The sequence below is a fragment of the Leptodactylus fuscus genome, chromosome 2 (assembly GCF_031893055.1).
Source record: "Leptodactylus fuscus isolate aLepFus1 chromosome 2, aLepFus1.hap2, whole genome shotgun sequence".
NCBI classification, from domain to species: domain Eukaryota; kingdom Metazoa; phylum Chordata; class Amphibia; order Anura; family Leptodactylidae; genus Leptodactylus; species Leptodactylus fuscus.
In genome coordinates, this window is record NC_134266.1 from 58,158,848 (window position 1) to 58,174,877 (window position 16,030).

General features: G+C 44.7%; 1 protein-coding gene across 1 annotated transcript; it reads right to left on the bottom strand.

Moving 5' to 3' along the window:
* CIDEB (cell death inducing DFFA like effector b) lies at positions 1–14,031 on the bottom strand. The gene is made up of 5 exons (XM_075262638.1): positions 13,949–14,031; positions 11,164–11,308; positions 5,383–5,532; positions 3,561–3,748; positions 1–1,094 (listed from the first exon to the last, which is right to left on the bottom strand). The coding sequence occupies exons 1-5, from the start codon at positions 13,984–13,986 to the stop codon at positions 962–964; spliced, it is 654 nt and encodes a 217-aa protein (XP_075118739.1). The 5' UTR covers positions 13,987–14,031; the 3' UTR covers positions 1–961.
* Between the last annotated feature and the right edge of the window lie 1,999 nt (positions 14,032–16,030).

The following is a 16,030-nucleotide window of genomic DNA, read 5'->3' on the forward strand; positions in this document are numbered from 1 at the left end:
CATAGCATTACTGACATCCTAATGGAAAACGTCAGATTTTAACCACAAAATTACACATATGCAAGGTTTATCATTCACATCTAAAGTAAAATTCATTATTCTGCTGGCTTACACTAAGATAAGAAAACACTTCTGCTTTCTGCAAGAAACGGCGCCACACCTGTGCATGGGTTGTGTCTATTATTGCGCTGTTTTCACTTCAATAGAGCTGAATTGCAATACCTGGCACCATTAATGGACAAGTGTTGTATTATTCTGGGGAGAAAGCAGACATAGTTTTCATATCCTATTACCACTTTTTAATGAACATTTGGAGGGATATTATCATCTTAGACATTTATGGCATCTCTTATATCCATTATCAAGTGACTGGCACGTTATATAAGACTTGTGCATTTGGAATACTAGCATTATGCATATTCCCACTATGTACAATTTGGTCCTGTCTGTATCCTGCAGTGAACCATTGATTTAGGTAAATGTGTCCTACAGAGATGTCATATCACTGTATTTGGATCCTATAGAGGTGAATGGAAATAAATGAGCATGCTTGTTTCAGACATGCTCTGGATATGCAATAAATGACTAACATAAGAATATCCCTTTAAATAGCAAACTATGTAAACATAACACAATTTATTATTACATATGTTTTACGAAGTTTAGTGCAGTCCAATAAAATTATTTTCTCTCCATCTCTAATGGATTATTTCATCCATATATCATAAAGACAGGTCCATAAGAATGAGCAATAATCATTAGGATAAGTATTTTATGGCCTTGTGCACATGGCACGGAGGCAGTATGGGCCTCTATTTAAGATGTCCAATCAGCTGCTCTGTGTAGGGAGCTATTCTCTCCAAGAAGCAATGTTGTGGGGGAACATCTAGAATTGGTTTCTCGCATGGTCAAATACAGCCAATGAATACCGACAACAATAAGTCATAGTGTGGACATAATATCAGCCTTCATATTCAGTGATGCGATTCTGCCAGTGATCTCCACCTTCTAACAACCGTCTAAGCATACCAGAGGCGGTGAGCATCACACGTCCAATACCATTCAGAGCTGCCGACAGAAATCGCAGAAGCTCCCTGTTGGAGAAAACATTACATTAAATATCAGAAGTCAAACAAATAAGCATCATTTCATACAAAATCAAAACTGGTAAGAAGACATAAGCCTCCTTCCCTTATGAATCTGCTTCTAGATTCTTAAAAGTTAAAACTTCATGGCCTAACCTTGGAACAGGTTATTAGTAACAGATCAATAGGGGTCTGAAAATCCACCAATTACCTGCCAAATCTGCACCTCGTATGGAGCTGGGATCTTCTCATTCTATACACTGTGCTGATACACTATACATTGTGGGGACAATGGGTATTGGGCTCCCATCAATGTGACATTGATGACTTATCCTAAATGTGATACATCAATATCTAAGTCTTGGATAACCATTGTATTATTTTTTTCCTTTTATTATATGGAAAATGTCCTATTAACCTTTCCCAACATCTGCTGTACTATGATGGCAGATGTATTATACAGCAGAGACCCACCAGCAATGCCAGCACCGATTATGATCACTGAGCATAAGTACTCCTAAAGCCTTGGTCAAACATGACTGAGGTGCCATTTTCCTGCCCATTTTAGGGTGGATCGCCAAAACAAGATCTTAGGGGCGTCTATCCATACAGGAGCCTGTAATAGTATTGCATTAGCATTGCAGTGAATTCCATTAATGATCAGACCCAGTAAATAAAGCAGTGACGCTGAACCTTTTAGAAACAGAGTGGCCAAACTGCAACCCAACCCAAAACCCACTAATTTATCACAAACTAGCCAACAAAGCAATTTAACCTTAACACTATGCGGATCTACAATTGCGGACAGTTATTGACCCGCAAAATGTGGTCATGCGAATGGGGTTTTACAAAGCTTTCAATGATACAAAGCAACTTTGTATTGAAAGGTAAAAGTTAGCATTTGGTATGTTTGAACAATTAATGTTCACTGTTTATATTGCACAGGATCTGTTTTATAGTGACCGTGCAAAGTTATTACAGCCTGTACTAATATCACATCTACTATAAAACAGATTCTGTGTGATATAAATAGTGAATGGCCCCCACATGGTACAAAGTGCTCCACAGTGGCTTCCAGACTGCACAATGTGCTCCACTTTGGGCCCCCACACAGTATTATAGTATGATCTAAATCTAAAATGGAGAATGAGTGAATATGCTGCGGCCTGGAGCAGGCCGACAATTCCAGGGTAATGTGAATATGGACATAGAATGGTCTATGCTACAAGACCTGGAGATGTGTGAGTCCCTCTGATCACGTGATAGTAGGTGTGGTTAATGAAAACACATGATCTAAATCTAAAATGGAGAATGAGTGAATATGCTGCGGCCTGGAGCAGGCCGACAATTCTAGGGTAATGTGAATATGGACATAGAATGGTCTATGTTACAAGACCTGGAGATGTGTGAGTCCCTCTGATCACGTGATAGTAGGTGTGGTTAATGAAAACACATGATCTAAATCTAAAATGGAGAATGAGTGAATATGCTGTGGCCTGGAGCAGGCCGACAATTCTAGGGCAATGTGAATATGGACATAGAATGGTCTATGCTACAAGATCAGGTAAATAGTTAAAAGGATAAACAATATATGATCATAGTGATTTATTTAATACTAGATGTTTGCATATATAAATGAATTGAAATTATAAAAGTGTGATGAGTTACGAGTACTTAAAAATGAGACGAGTGATTATAAAATAAAAGTTTAATATATGATAATGCAGGTTAAAGGTATACTTACCATATAGAGTTAATATATGTTTTAGGGGAGGGGTCTGTATTTTTGACTGTTTTATAAGGAACTTGTGTGTAAGCTAGCAGTAAGCCATGATGAAGGAACCAGCAAGGTTCTGAAACGCGTAGCTTAAACAATCTCTGTACGCTGGGTGTACTTACCTGTGATGCTTATATTTTTTTAATGCGGAAATAAAAGTTAATTTTTACCTTCTGGAGACGCTGGATATTCTTTACTTTTTGCTGGCTTTACAAGTGGAACAAGGTCCATCCACATCCGTGCGGCCCAGGATCAGGTGTTCATGATTAAGGGGTGAGCTGAATATACATTGTTTTTTACAGTATTATATGCTCCATAGTGGCCACCACAGAGTATTATATGCTACTTACCTTACCTCCCACTAAAAGAAGCCATGTGACCTCCTTCTTCTATCAATGCAGACGCAGATGAATTAAATCATTGCACCTGTGTCGGGGCAGAGGTCACACTCTAGGTCCCGCTGCCTACACTGACAGCTTGTAGCTGAAAGAAGCGCTCTCTCACTAACGGGGAATCCAGTATCGGATTTCCCATTAGGGAGTCATCAGGGAGTCTGGATGGGATGATGGCACGCGTGCCAACAAAGCTCTGAGTGACCGCTGTGGCACGCAAGCCATAGTTTTGTCAACACGGCCTAAGAGTTCTAAAAATAACAATCATTGTCTTGTAGCTGTTCTATATGCATTCTTATTACTCACCTAAGCACCTTCTTTGGTCCCAAGCACTGGAAGTCACAGCTCATGGAGTACAAGCCATAAAAGGTAGCCTTTATATTTAAACTGCCAAATAGATCACGTGGGTTTAGCTTGTATACATCAAATGTGATTCGTGCAATATCCCGACTGTTCTTTGGTTTTTCTTGTTGCAAGGAATAAGACAATACACCCTGCAGGAAAGACAAAGTATAAGAGAATTAACTATAAGGGGAATGTCTATACAGCATAACTTGTATTATACACTGAAATACATACACCTTAGGTCATTTACAAGGTGTTCATGGATGTGAAAAAGACCACGTCACTTTGGGGTGCCAAAAACAGTGAAAGGCACCAAAAAAAATGTGGCAAAGATCAGATGCTCATTTCTTGAAATACATGTTGTAATTTTCATCTTCTACAATATCATGTGAACACACCTAAGAGCTATCTTATAATTGTAACAATTATACACAGAAAATATTGTCAGTTACATCTAACAGTAAATTGAACCATAAGGCTTAGTTCACATCTGAACCACGCAGATCCGACATAAATTAACAGATAAATAAGTGCTACAAGCTTCATGTCCAGCAACGTTAGTTAAAAAATGACAGCCATGTGACATATATCTCTGCCACATGGCCCTGTTTGTGATCATCAAAGAATGAATCTATTTGGGTTCTTCAGTAGAGATGAGCGAGTAGTATTCGATCGAGTAAGTATTCTATAGAATACTACGGTATTCGAAATACTCGTACTCGTTCGAATACTACTCCTATTCGCAGTAAAGATTCGATTCAGATCCAGCATTGATTGGCCGAATGCTATACAGTGTATAGCATTCGGCAAATTAACACTGGTTCTGCCGGAGGCTCGTCTGTGACGAGGCGGAGTCTAAGATCGAACCACAATGGATACTGCTGTGGTCTAATCTTAGACTCCGCCTCGTCACAGATGAGCCTCCGGCAGAACCAGCGTTGATTGGCCGAATGCTGTACACTGTATAGCATTCGGCCAATCAACGCTGGTCAATGCATTCCTATGAGAAAAAGTCAGCTCCTGCATAACCACAAGCTGCCAGCTATCCCAACTAGAAAAGAAGAGCCTGCTGTGTATAGCATTCGGCCAATCAACGCTGGTTCTGCAGGACGAGTAAGTTCACATTAGCGCTTGCCTCCCGTCCAGAAGGAGTCCGCAGGAGGACACCCCCGAACGGAATATCAGCGCAACTGCAAGCACTGTGCAGTTAAAGCACACGAACCCCATAGACTATAATGGGGTCCGTGTGCTTGCCGCGCACTGCCTGCACAAATCATTTGGGCGGGCAGTGCGCTGCAAGCACACGGACCCCATTATAGTCTATGGGGTCTGAGCGCTTTAACTGCACAGTGCTCCTCCTCAACTGCACTTCGCTCCTGCTACTCGTCCTTTAGTCGAATAGTGGTTTCTCCTGAAACAAGCATTTTTTCCCATAGACTGTAATGGGATTCGATATTCGATCGAGTAGTCAAATGTTTGGGGTTTTTTTTTTTGTTTTTTTTTTTTAATGTAGATTATGAGCCCCACATTTTTTTTACCCTATCAGTATGTCTTTGGAGTATGGGATGGAAAGCCACGCGAACAAGGGGAGAACATACAAACCCCTTGCAGATGTTTTTTTTTGCCCTTGGTAGGATTCGAAACAGGGACTCCAGCGCTGCAAGGCGGCAGTGCTAACCACCGAGCCACCGTGTTGGAGAGAGCAACCTATGAATTTATATTAAATTATATGATAATGACACTGTAATTCATTGCAAATTTGTAAACAAAAAAAAAAAGTTACCTTTCTAGGATTCCATTTTTGTCCTCTTTCCAGTACCATGATAACCGAACCATCTTCAAGGGTGTCAAAGAATTCTTCTCTATCCAGTAATGTCCCATCTTCCTCCAATACTAATGTCACAATACCTGTTAGAAAGAGGGCATCCATGGCCTGGCCGAGAGCAGAAAGTAATGCGATATGAGAAATATTCTCTGCATATAAGGAATTTCTAAGCCTTGGCTATTTTCTGTGCTTCATTGTAAGACGCTGCTACCATTTTAGCAGAAAAACACTATGTCTCTTCTATGCATCCATATTCAGTCTATGGATCAATACTCTCTGTGTTAACATTTTTACACTAAAATTGTGCCCATTGCAAGGATCCATATAGATCACACATATCCTCATAAAACAGAGTCAAATGACCTGCCTATCCTAGGACAGCTTAGAATTTGTTCAGGTTTTTAAGCTAAAATCAGGAGTGATGAAGTGTAAATGAATCTATTATATATTTTCTGAGTGAAAGCTCCCCTCTTAGTTGTGGCTTTAAAGGAATCTGTTACATAAAAATTCAGTTTAAGTTGCAGTCAGCATGTTATAGAGCAGGAGATACTGAGCAGATTAATGTATAGGTTTATAAGATTCAGTATAACCTGTCATTTATCTATTGAAAGCTCTGTCTTTCTAATATTGAGAAGTCAAGTAGGCGGGCCTATCAGTGATTGACAGCTATCTCTGTATATACCGCCTCTTGGGCTTCTCAACATAGAAAGAGAGAGATTTCAATGGATAAATGACAGGTTATGCGGAATCGTTTCCCGTAAAACTATATATCAATCTGCTCAGCTATGCCAGCTCTATAGCATCCTGCATGTAGATTAGACAATGTTTTCCGTGTGACAAGTCCCCCGCAGTGCCCTGCAGTGATGTGCCATTAAAGCAAATGCAGATGTAAGGTTTATTGTATGTATTTATTCCATTTATTCCAGGAACAATAAATGTGTTCTCACTTATTTACTTGGTTATACATATATTGATATTATTTGATACAACTATAAAATTATCTATTAGTGTTTTTTTCCACTTTTAGCCAGGGCTAAATGAGCCAGCAACGAGCACTGAAAGTCTCAGTGAGCACTGTCTGCTGTGTGTGTGAGAGCAGGAAAGGCTGATGAGTCATCATTAGCACCAGCAGCCTTCCCTGCTCTCACACACACAGCAGACAGTACTCACTGAGACTTCCGGTGCTCATTACTGGCTCATTAGCATATGGATAAAAGCGGGCTCATTCATAAATGACTGACTTTACATACAAAAGGTATGGGTGGAATAGTCTTTCTAAAGGCTATGCAAGTATATGTTTAGTTAAAAATAGTTTTCGCAATGATAGAGCCCCTTTAAAGCATAACTAAACTATCAAACAACTTTTGATTTTCTGGCAGTATTTGTCAGTAAGAAATGTTGCTACTCACTGTGTACAGTGTATGAGCTTATGTGGGTTTAAAAAAGGGAAAATGAGGGTGGGGGGGTCAATTCAAACAGTAATTTATGTATATTATATAATATCAAACAGTAACCTATAGCCAACCTAGTCCCCAAATGATAATGAATAGAGATGAGCGAACAGTGTTCTATCGAACACATGTTCGATCGGATATCAGGGTGTTCGCCATGTTCGAATCGAATCGAACACCGCGTGGTAAAGTGCGCCAAAATTCGATTCCCCTCCCACCTTCCCTGGCGCCTTTTTTGCACCAATAACAGCGCAGGGGAGGTGGGACAGGAACTACGACACCGGGGGCATTGAAAAAAATTGGAAAAAATCATTGGCTGCCGAAATCAGGTGACCTCCATTTTAGACGAATAGTGGATTTCAAATCCGGGTCATATGAGAATGTGAACTTTGTGACTAAGAGACAGGGATAGCTGTACAGGCAGGGATAGCTAGGGATAACCTTTATTTAGGGGGGAATGTTATTAAAAATAACTTTTTGGGGCTCTATCGGGTGTGTAATTGTGATTTTTGTGAGATAAACTTTTTCCCATAGGGATGCATTGGCCAGCGCTGATTGGCCGAATTCCGTACTCTGGCCAATCAGCGCTGGCCAATGCATTCTATTAGCTTGATGAAGCAGAGTGTGCACAAGGGTTCAAGCGCACCCTCGGCTCTGATGTAGCAGAGCCGAGGCTGCACAAGGGTTCAAGCGCACCCTCGGCTCTGATGTAGGAGAGCCGAGGGTGCACTTGAACCCTTGTGCACCCTCAGCTCTGCTACATCAGAGCCGAGGGTGCGCTTGAACCCTTGTGCACACTCTGCTTCATCAAGCTAATAGAATGCATTGGCCAGCGCTGATTGGCCAATGTATTCTATTAGCCTGATGAAGTAGAGCTGAATGTGTGTGCTAAGCACACTCATTCAGCACTGCTTCATCACGCCAATACAATGCATTAGCCAGTGCTGATTGGCCAGAGTACGGAATTCGGCCAATCAGCGCTGGCCAATGCATTCTATTAGCCCGATGAAGTAGAGCTGAATGTGTGTGCTAAGCACACACATTCAGCACTGCTTCATCACGCCAATACAATGCATTAGCCAGTGCTGATTGGCCAGAGTACGGAACTCGACCAATCAGCGCTGGCTCTGCTGGAGGAGGCGGAGTCTAAGATCGCTCCACACCAGTCTCCATTCAGGTCCGACCTTAGACTCCGCCTCCTCCGGCAGAGCCAGCGCTGATTGGCCGAAGGCTGGCCAATGCATTCCTATGCGAATGCAGAGACTTAGCAGTGCTGAGTCAGTTTTGCTCAACTACACATCTGATGCACACTCGGCACTGCTACATCAGATGTAGCAATCTGATGTAGCAGAGCCGAGGGTGCACTAGAACCCCTGTGCAAACTCAGTTCACGCTAATAGAATGCATTGGCCAGCGCTGATTGGCCAATGCATTCTATTAGCCCGATGAAGTAGAGCTGAATGTGTGTGCTAAGCACACACATTCAGCACTGCTTCATCACGCCAATACAATGCATTAGCCAGTGCTGATTGGCCAGAGTACGGAATTCGGCCAATCAGCGCTGGCTCTGCTGGAGGAGGCGGAGTCTAAGGTCGGACCTGAATGGAGACTGGTGTGGAGCGATCTTAGACTCCGCCTCCTCCAGCAGAGCCAGCGCTGATTGGCCGAATTCCGTACTCTGGCCAATCAGCACTGGCTAATGCATTGTATTGGCGTGATGAAGCAGTGCTGAAAGTGTGTGCTTAGCACACACATTCAGCTCTACTTCATCGGGCTAATAGAATGCATTGGCCAGCGCTGATTGGCCGAATTCCGTACTCTGGCCAATCAGCACTGGCTAATGCATTGTATTGGCGTGATGAAGCAGTGCTGAATGTGTGTGCTTAGCACACACATTCAGCTCTACTTCATCGGGCTAATAGAATGCATTGGCCAGCGCTGATTGGCCAGAGTACGGAATTCGGCCAATCAGCGCTGGCTCTGCTGGAGGAGGTGGAGTCTAAGATCGCTCCACACCAGTCTCCATTCAGGTCCGACCTTAGACTCCGCCTCCTCCAGCAGAGCCAGCGCTGATTGGCTGAATTCCGTACTCTGGCCAATCAGCACTGGCTAATGCATTGTATTGGCGTGATGAAGCAGTGCTGAATGTGTGTGCTTAGCACACACATTCAGCTCTACTTCATCGGGCCAATAGAATGCATTGGCCAGCGCTGATTGGCCGAATTCCGTACTCTGGCCAATCAGCACTGGCTAATGCATTGTATTGGCATGATGAAGCAGTGCTGAATGAGTGTGCTTAGCACACACATTCAGCTCTACTTCATCGGGCTAATAGAATGCATTGGCCAGCGCTGATTGGCCGAATTCCGTACTCTGGCCAATCAGCACTGGCTAATGCATTGTATTGGCGTGATGAAGCAGTGCTGAATGAGTGTGCTTAGCACACACATTCAGCTCTACTTCATCGGGCTAATAGAATGCATTGGCCAATCAGCGCTGGCCAATGCATTCTATTAGCGTGAACTGAGTTTGCACAGGGGTTCTAGTGCACCCTCGGCTCTGCTACATCAGATTGCTACATCTGATGTAGCAGTGCCGAGTGTGCATCAGATGTGTAGTTGAGCAGAACTGGCTCAGCACTACTAAGTCTCTGCATTCGCATAGGAATGCATTGGCCAGCCTTCGGCCAATCAGCGCTGGCTCTGCCGGAGGAGGCGGAGTCTAAGGTCGGACCTGAATGGAGACTGGTGTGGAGCGATCTTAGACTCCGCCTCCTCCAGCAGAGCCAGCGCTGATTGGCCGAATTCCGTACTCTGGCCAATCAGCACTGGCTAATGCATTGTATTGGCGTGATGAAGCAGTGCTGAATGTGTGTGCTTAGCACACACATTCAGCTCTACTTCATCGGGCTAATAGAATGCATTGGCCAGTGCTGATTGGCCAGAGTACGGAATTCGGCCAATCAGCGCTGGCCAATGCATTCTATTAGCCCGATGAAGCAGTGCTGAATGTGTGTGCTTAGCACACACATTCAGCTCTACTTCATCGGGCTAATAGAATGCATTGGCCAGCGCTGATTGGCCAGAGTACGGAATTCGGCCAATCAGCGCTGGCTCTGCTGGAGGAGGCGGAGTCTAAGATCGCTCCACACCAGTCTCCATTCAGGTCCGACCTTAGACTCCGCCTCCTCCAGCAGAGCCAGCGCTGATTGGCCGAATTCCGTACTCTGGCCAATCAGCACTGGCTAATGCATTGTATTGGCGTGATGAAGCAGTGCTGAATGTGTGTGCTTAGCACACACATTCAGCTCTACTTCATCGGGCTAATAGAATGCATTGGCCAGCGCTGATTGGCCGAATTCCGTACTCTGGCCAATCAGCACTGGCTAATGCATTGTACTGGCGTGATGAAGCAGTGCTGAATGTGTGTGCTTAGCACACACATTCAGCTCTACTTCATCGGGCTAATAGAATGCATTGGCCAATCAGCGCTGGCCAATGCATTCTATTAGCGTGAACTGAGTTTGCACAGGGGTTCTAGTGCACCCTCGGCTCTGCTACATCAGATTGCTACATCTGATGTAGCAGTGCCGAGTGTGCATCAGATGTGTAGTTGAGCAAAACTGACTCAGCACTGCTAAGTCTCTGCATTCGCATAGGAATGCATTGGCCAGCCTTCGGCCAATCAGCGCTGGCTCTGCCGGAGGAGGCGGAGTCTAAGGTCGGACTTGAATGGAGACTGGTGTGGAGCGATCTTAGACTCCGCCTCCTCCAGCAGAGCCAGCGCTGATTGGTCGAGTTCCGTACTCTGGCCAATCAGCACTGGCCAATGCATTTCTATGGGGAAAAGTTAGCTTGCGAAAATCGCAAACTGACAGGGATTTCCATGAAATAAAGTGACTTTTATGCCCCCAGACATGCTTCCCCTGCTGTCCCAGTGTCATTCCAGGGTGTTGGTATCATTTCCTGGGGTGTCATAGTGGACTTGGTGACCCTCCAGACACGAATTTGGGTTTCCCCCTTAACGAGTTTATGTTCCCCATAGACTATAATGGGGTTCGAAACCCATTCGAACACTCGAACAGTGAGCGGCTGTTCGAATTGAATTTCGAACCTCGAACATTTTAGTGTTCGCTCATCTCTAATAATGAATATTAATGACCTTCATCATCTAGTGCACTGTACACCACCAGGGATATTATAGGTAAACCACCTCATAAACATGTGTAATACCATGAGCAATAACATATGTAGATCCTAAAAAGGTCCCTTGTTCTTCGGGGACTCACCTTTGCTATGAGTTCTCGGAGGGAGCCGGCAGTAACTCCTTTACGTACGGACCGGTCATGGCTGCAAACACGAAAAGGTCTCTGTGGCGGTGCAGAGACGGTTTTCACTCTTCGAGTTATTTCTGAGCCTACCGATGAGACAGACCTAGAAAACACATATATAGCACATTATTGAATATTGAAATGTACAACACTATTATATGATCTGAATGAAAAGTAATTCAGAGGTAATTTGATTATATGACCTATAAAATTACTATGTCAGATGAAATTTGTTCCATATATTGGGTACAAAAATCTACATACCCTGTAAAAGATAAGAATATTGGGTTGCATGAATATGATCATGGAATGTAGTAGTACTCACAAACCCATACCTCCCAACTTTTGAAGAACCGAAAGAGGGACAAAATGTGCAGCGCGCTACGCGCGCCGCGGCAAATTTAGCCCCACCCACTTTTGTGTTGACTCCGCCCACTCGTTAATTTTTCATGTGCCCGCACACAGTATAATCCTCCTACAGTCACCCGTAAATTATATGTCCCCCCTCTATCTCTCCCCCAGTTTCATATACACCCTTCATCTGCCCCCAGTTTCATGTCCCTCTTCCATCTCTGCCCCCAGATTCATGTCCCCCCATCTATGCCCTCAGATTCATGTCCCCCCCATCTCTGCCCCCAGATTCATGTCCCACATCTCTGCCCCCAGATTCCTGTCCCTCCATCTCTGCCCCCAGATTCATGTCCCCCATCTCTGCCCCCAGATTCATGTCCCCCCATCTATGCCCTCAGATTCATGTCCCCCCCATCTCTGCCCCCAGATTCATGTCCCACATCTCTGCCCCCAGATTCCTGTCCCTCCATCTCTGCCCCCAGATTCATGTCCACCATCTCTGCCCCCAGATTCATGTCCCCACATCTCTGCCCCCAGATTCATGTCCCCACATCTCTGCCCCCAGATTCATGTCCCACATCTCTGCCCCTAGATTCCTGTCCCTCCATCTCTGCCCCCAGATTCATGTCCCCACATCTCTGCCCCCAGATTCATGTCCCACATCTCTGCCCCCAGATTCCTGTCCCTCCATCTCTGCCCCCAGATTCATGTCCCCTCCATCTCTGCCCCCAGATTCATGTCCCTCCATCTCTGCCCCCAGATTCATGTCCCCTCCATCTCTGCCCCCAGATTCATGTCCTCTCCATCTCTGCCCCCAGATTCATGTCCCCACATCTCTGCCCCCAGATTCATGTCCCACATCTCTGCCCCCAAATTCATGTCCTCTCCATCTCTTCCCCCAGATTCATGTCCCCCATCTCTGCCCCCAGATTCATGTCCCCCATCTCTGCCCTCAGATTCATGTCCTCTCCATCTCTGCCCCCAGATTCATGCCCCCCATCTCTGCCCCAATGTCATGCCGTCCTCTCCTTCATCTGCCTCCAGATTCACGTTCCACCTCCACATTAAACTTACCTTCTCCTCCGCTCCCTCGCCGCCTCTCTCGCTGACACATGCGGCTGAAGGAAGGAGCTGACACAGGTCAGCTCCTCGCTTCGCCGCTGCCCGCCTCTCTCCCTGACACACGCGGCTGAAGCTGCTCGCGTGCTCGCTTCGCCGCTGCGTCTCTCTCTCTCGCTGACACATGCGGCTGAAGCGAGGAGCTGACCTGTGTCAGCTCCTCGCTTCGCTGCTGCCGCCGGCTCCTGGCGTGTACATCGCGTCTACAAGCCAGGAGCCGGCGGCAGCAGCGAAGCGAGGAGCTGACACAGGTCAGCTCCTCGCTTCAGCCGCATGTGTCAGCGAGAGAGAGAGACGCAGCGGCGAAGCAAGCATGCGAGCAGCTTCAGCCGCGTGTGTCAGGGAGAGAGGCGGGCAGCGGCGAAGCGAGGAGCTGACCTGTGTCAGCTCCTTCCTTCAGCCGCATGTGTGTTCAACTCAGATCTGCGTCCTCTGGACGCAGATCTGAGTTGAAATCGGGACATACCTCCCTCCAACCGGGACCGCGGGACATGTCACCCAAATCGGGACTGTCCCGCGGAAATCGGGACGGTTGGGAGGTATGCAAACCCTATATAAGATGTATAGGTCTGCTTTCAAAGGAAATACACAGGCAAATACTGTATCATAACCACAGGTTCATGTCATGTCATGCAGATGTATGTCACAAGAATGTACTGAGTGTAGGTACTGCAGTGCTGTCCCATAGACCCTAGATCTAATATATGGCCTATAACCCCACCGATCAGACACATGACCACTGTCTTCTATTGTCTGTGTATCGGTTTTCATGGTGACTTATATTAGCACCACCTTTGCTCAGTGTGACATATGTTTTCTAATCCCCAGACTGAGATAGCAGAACACCAGCGCAGCGTGATCTTTCTCCTCGCTACAATAAATAGTAGAAACGTATAAGTCAAACTGGTGTATATCAATAACTTACTAGTAATATACGGTGTACTTACCACTTATAATACCATGTATAACCATCAAGACCACAAAATATTGGCATAAATCGCATATAGAACTAAGCAAAGACCTACCTTGAAACTGCTAGGCCCCAGCGCTAAATCTGTAAAGAGCCCGCTAACTACCAAGCATGAATTATATTACTGGTATTCTCATATAGGAGCAGAGGGACAATTTATGCCCCTTACGGCTCCTGGACCCAGGTACGGTTACCTCTGTGGCACCCCAATAGTTATGTCCGTGACAATAAAGGTTTTTTGGACACTAGACAAAACGGACAGAAGACACATTTTACTTTACAATTGATCGATAAAACACGAACCTGAATGCGCCAGCACCGAGGTTAGATATAAAATCCATTCTGATCCCCTGACAGAAGGCTAGCACCTGCTCCTATGATTCTTCAGCCGAATGTCATGGACTATGAAACTTTCCAGCAGACAAACACAAGAGCAAAGTTCAACCAAATGGAACAGACTCTGGATTGCGACATTGAGAAAGATTCAATGACATCACATTAGCAACACTGGTATCTAATGTCACAGTCATTTCCTCCGAGATAGCAATGCTGTTATATGGCAGTGGTTCATTTTGAAGCAGTTGGACGGTATATTACAATTTTCTGATGTACTACACTCCTCATTATTAAAAGGAAAGGAATTCAGTAGCGTCCGTGTCTACAGTCTGTACAAAAGTGTAAGTAATAGAATATAAGCCCTGCCTTTTTTTTTAGCCAGATCTTATCCTCGACAGCCCTGCTATTCTCATCCTGATGAATGGCCAGGTGATGCAATCCCACCCATCAGCACCCCCTATTGAAATGTACTCCACTTGCATAAGCTTTCTGGTCAGCCAGTAATGACCTTTGTCCTGGCAGAAAAAAGGGGATCATATACCGTGTGCTGGACAAGTAAAAGAGGGTCATATACCATGTGGGGGTCCTGTATCATGTAGTGGACCAAAAAAATGGGGGTTGTATACTGTCCTAATTAGGGGGTCCCCATTGCATATCCAAAGATAGCCGGGTTTTGTATCTTTTTTTTGAGGTGGGGGAATCACCATTCTATAGTTGGCTTCAGGCAGCAGAGAAGATACAGTCATCCCTGAGCACAATAGAGGCACTTTCTATTTCTAACATTTGGGGCCCCACTTTTACTTTTGCCCAGTGCCACATCTTGTCTAAGGGTAAGTTCACACAGAGTTTTTTGCAGGCGGATTTTGACAACCGCCTGCAAAAACGTCTCCTTTTCATTTCAATAGCAGTCACTCGCTTTTTTTTCCCACTAGCGATTTTTTTTTAAAGCTAGCGGCTAAAAGAATCGGCATGACCTATCTTCCCGTGGATTCCGCGGCTTGAGACTCACTCCTGATTAGGTCCGTTCATTTGGGCCTAATCAGGAGCGGGATGCCGCGATGGGATGCCGGTGCACTTCATCGGCATCCCGTTGCGGCTAGCCGCGTGGAAAAGTCACACAGAGGAAACCTTTTCTGCCATGTGAACTTACCCTAAAACCAACCCTGCATTGCCATATATGCTAGAGGCTTTATACAGCATATACACCAAGCATAGGCACAGTCAGCACAGAGGCTTAACAATTCTCCCAACTTATTATTATTATTGAAAAACCTATTTTTTCTGACCAAAGTCTCTTTTACTAAGTGAAGAGTGAACTTATTCAGATTGCGGCTTAACAAATGGTGAGGGGGTCACCAAAATTAATAGTTGACAGTCTTAGATGTTCAGAGATGTTTCCTATAAGAAATTACCTGTAAAAGGGATTTTCTTTCATGAACACTAGAGGGCAGTGTAATATTAGTCTTCCTTCTCCACTTTGTATAGGATCATGACAAGGTTCATTCTGAAAACTCCCTTGCACCATCCTCAGTAATACTACAATCCTTGTCAATTTCTGCAACTTTATATTATTTATACCTGTAGAACTACCAAATAGTTTGGTCCATATTGAGATGAAAGTGTGGTTTTTCTGTTCAAAAAGTGTTCAAACTGAAGCTTCGGTCGATTTATTTTCCAGTTGAGTTAAAGTAACATTCACAGTAATGGTAAATCTATAAGGTGGTCAGCCTTTTCCAAAATTATTGGCACATTTTGTGGTCTCAGAAGGTCATAGCACCAATTCCGACACAACCCAATTTTTCCACAACCTAACTCTAAATCCTTCATAAATCGCTTAGCCTTAATTGTAAAATATAAGAAAAAATTAAGCCAATAATTGTTTATTATTATTATGAGATCATTTTATCTTGAAGCCAGAGTCAGAGTTGAGAACTTTTTTGATGGCTCCATCTCTGACTCTACAGCTCTACATTGGTATGTCCCTTGGCCCCACACAGAAACGGCACAGCCATTTTGCACACACAGCAAATAATTGAAACAGGTGTTGTT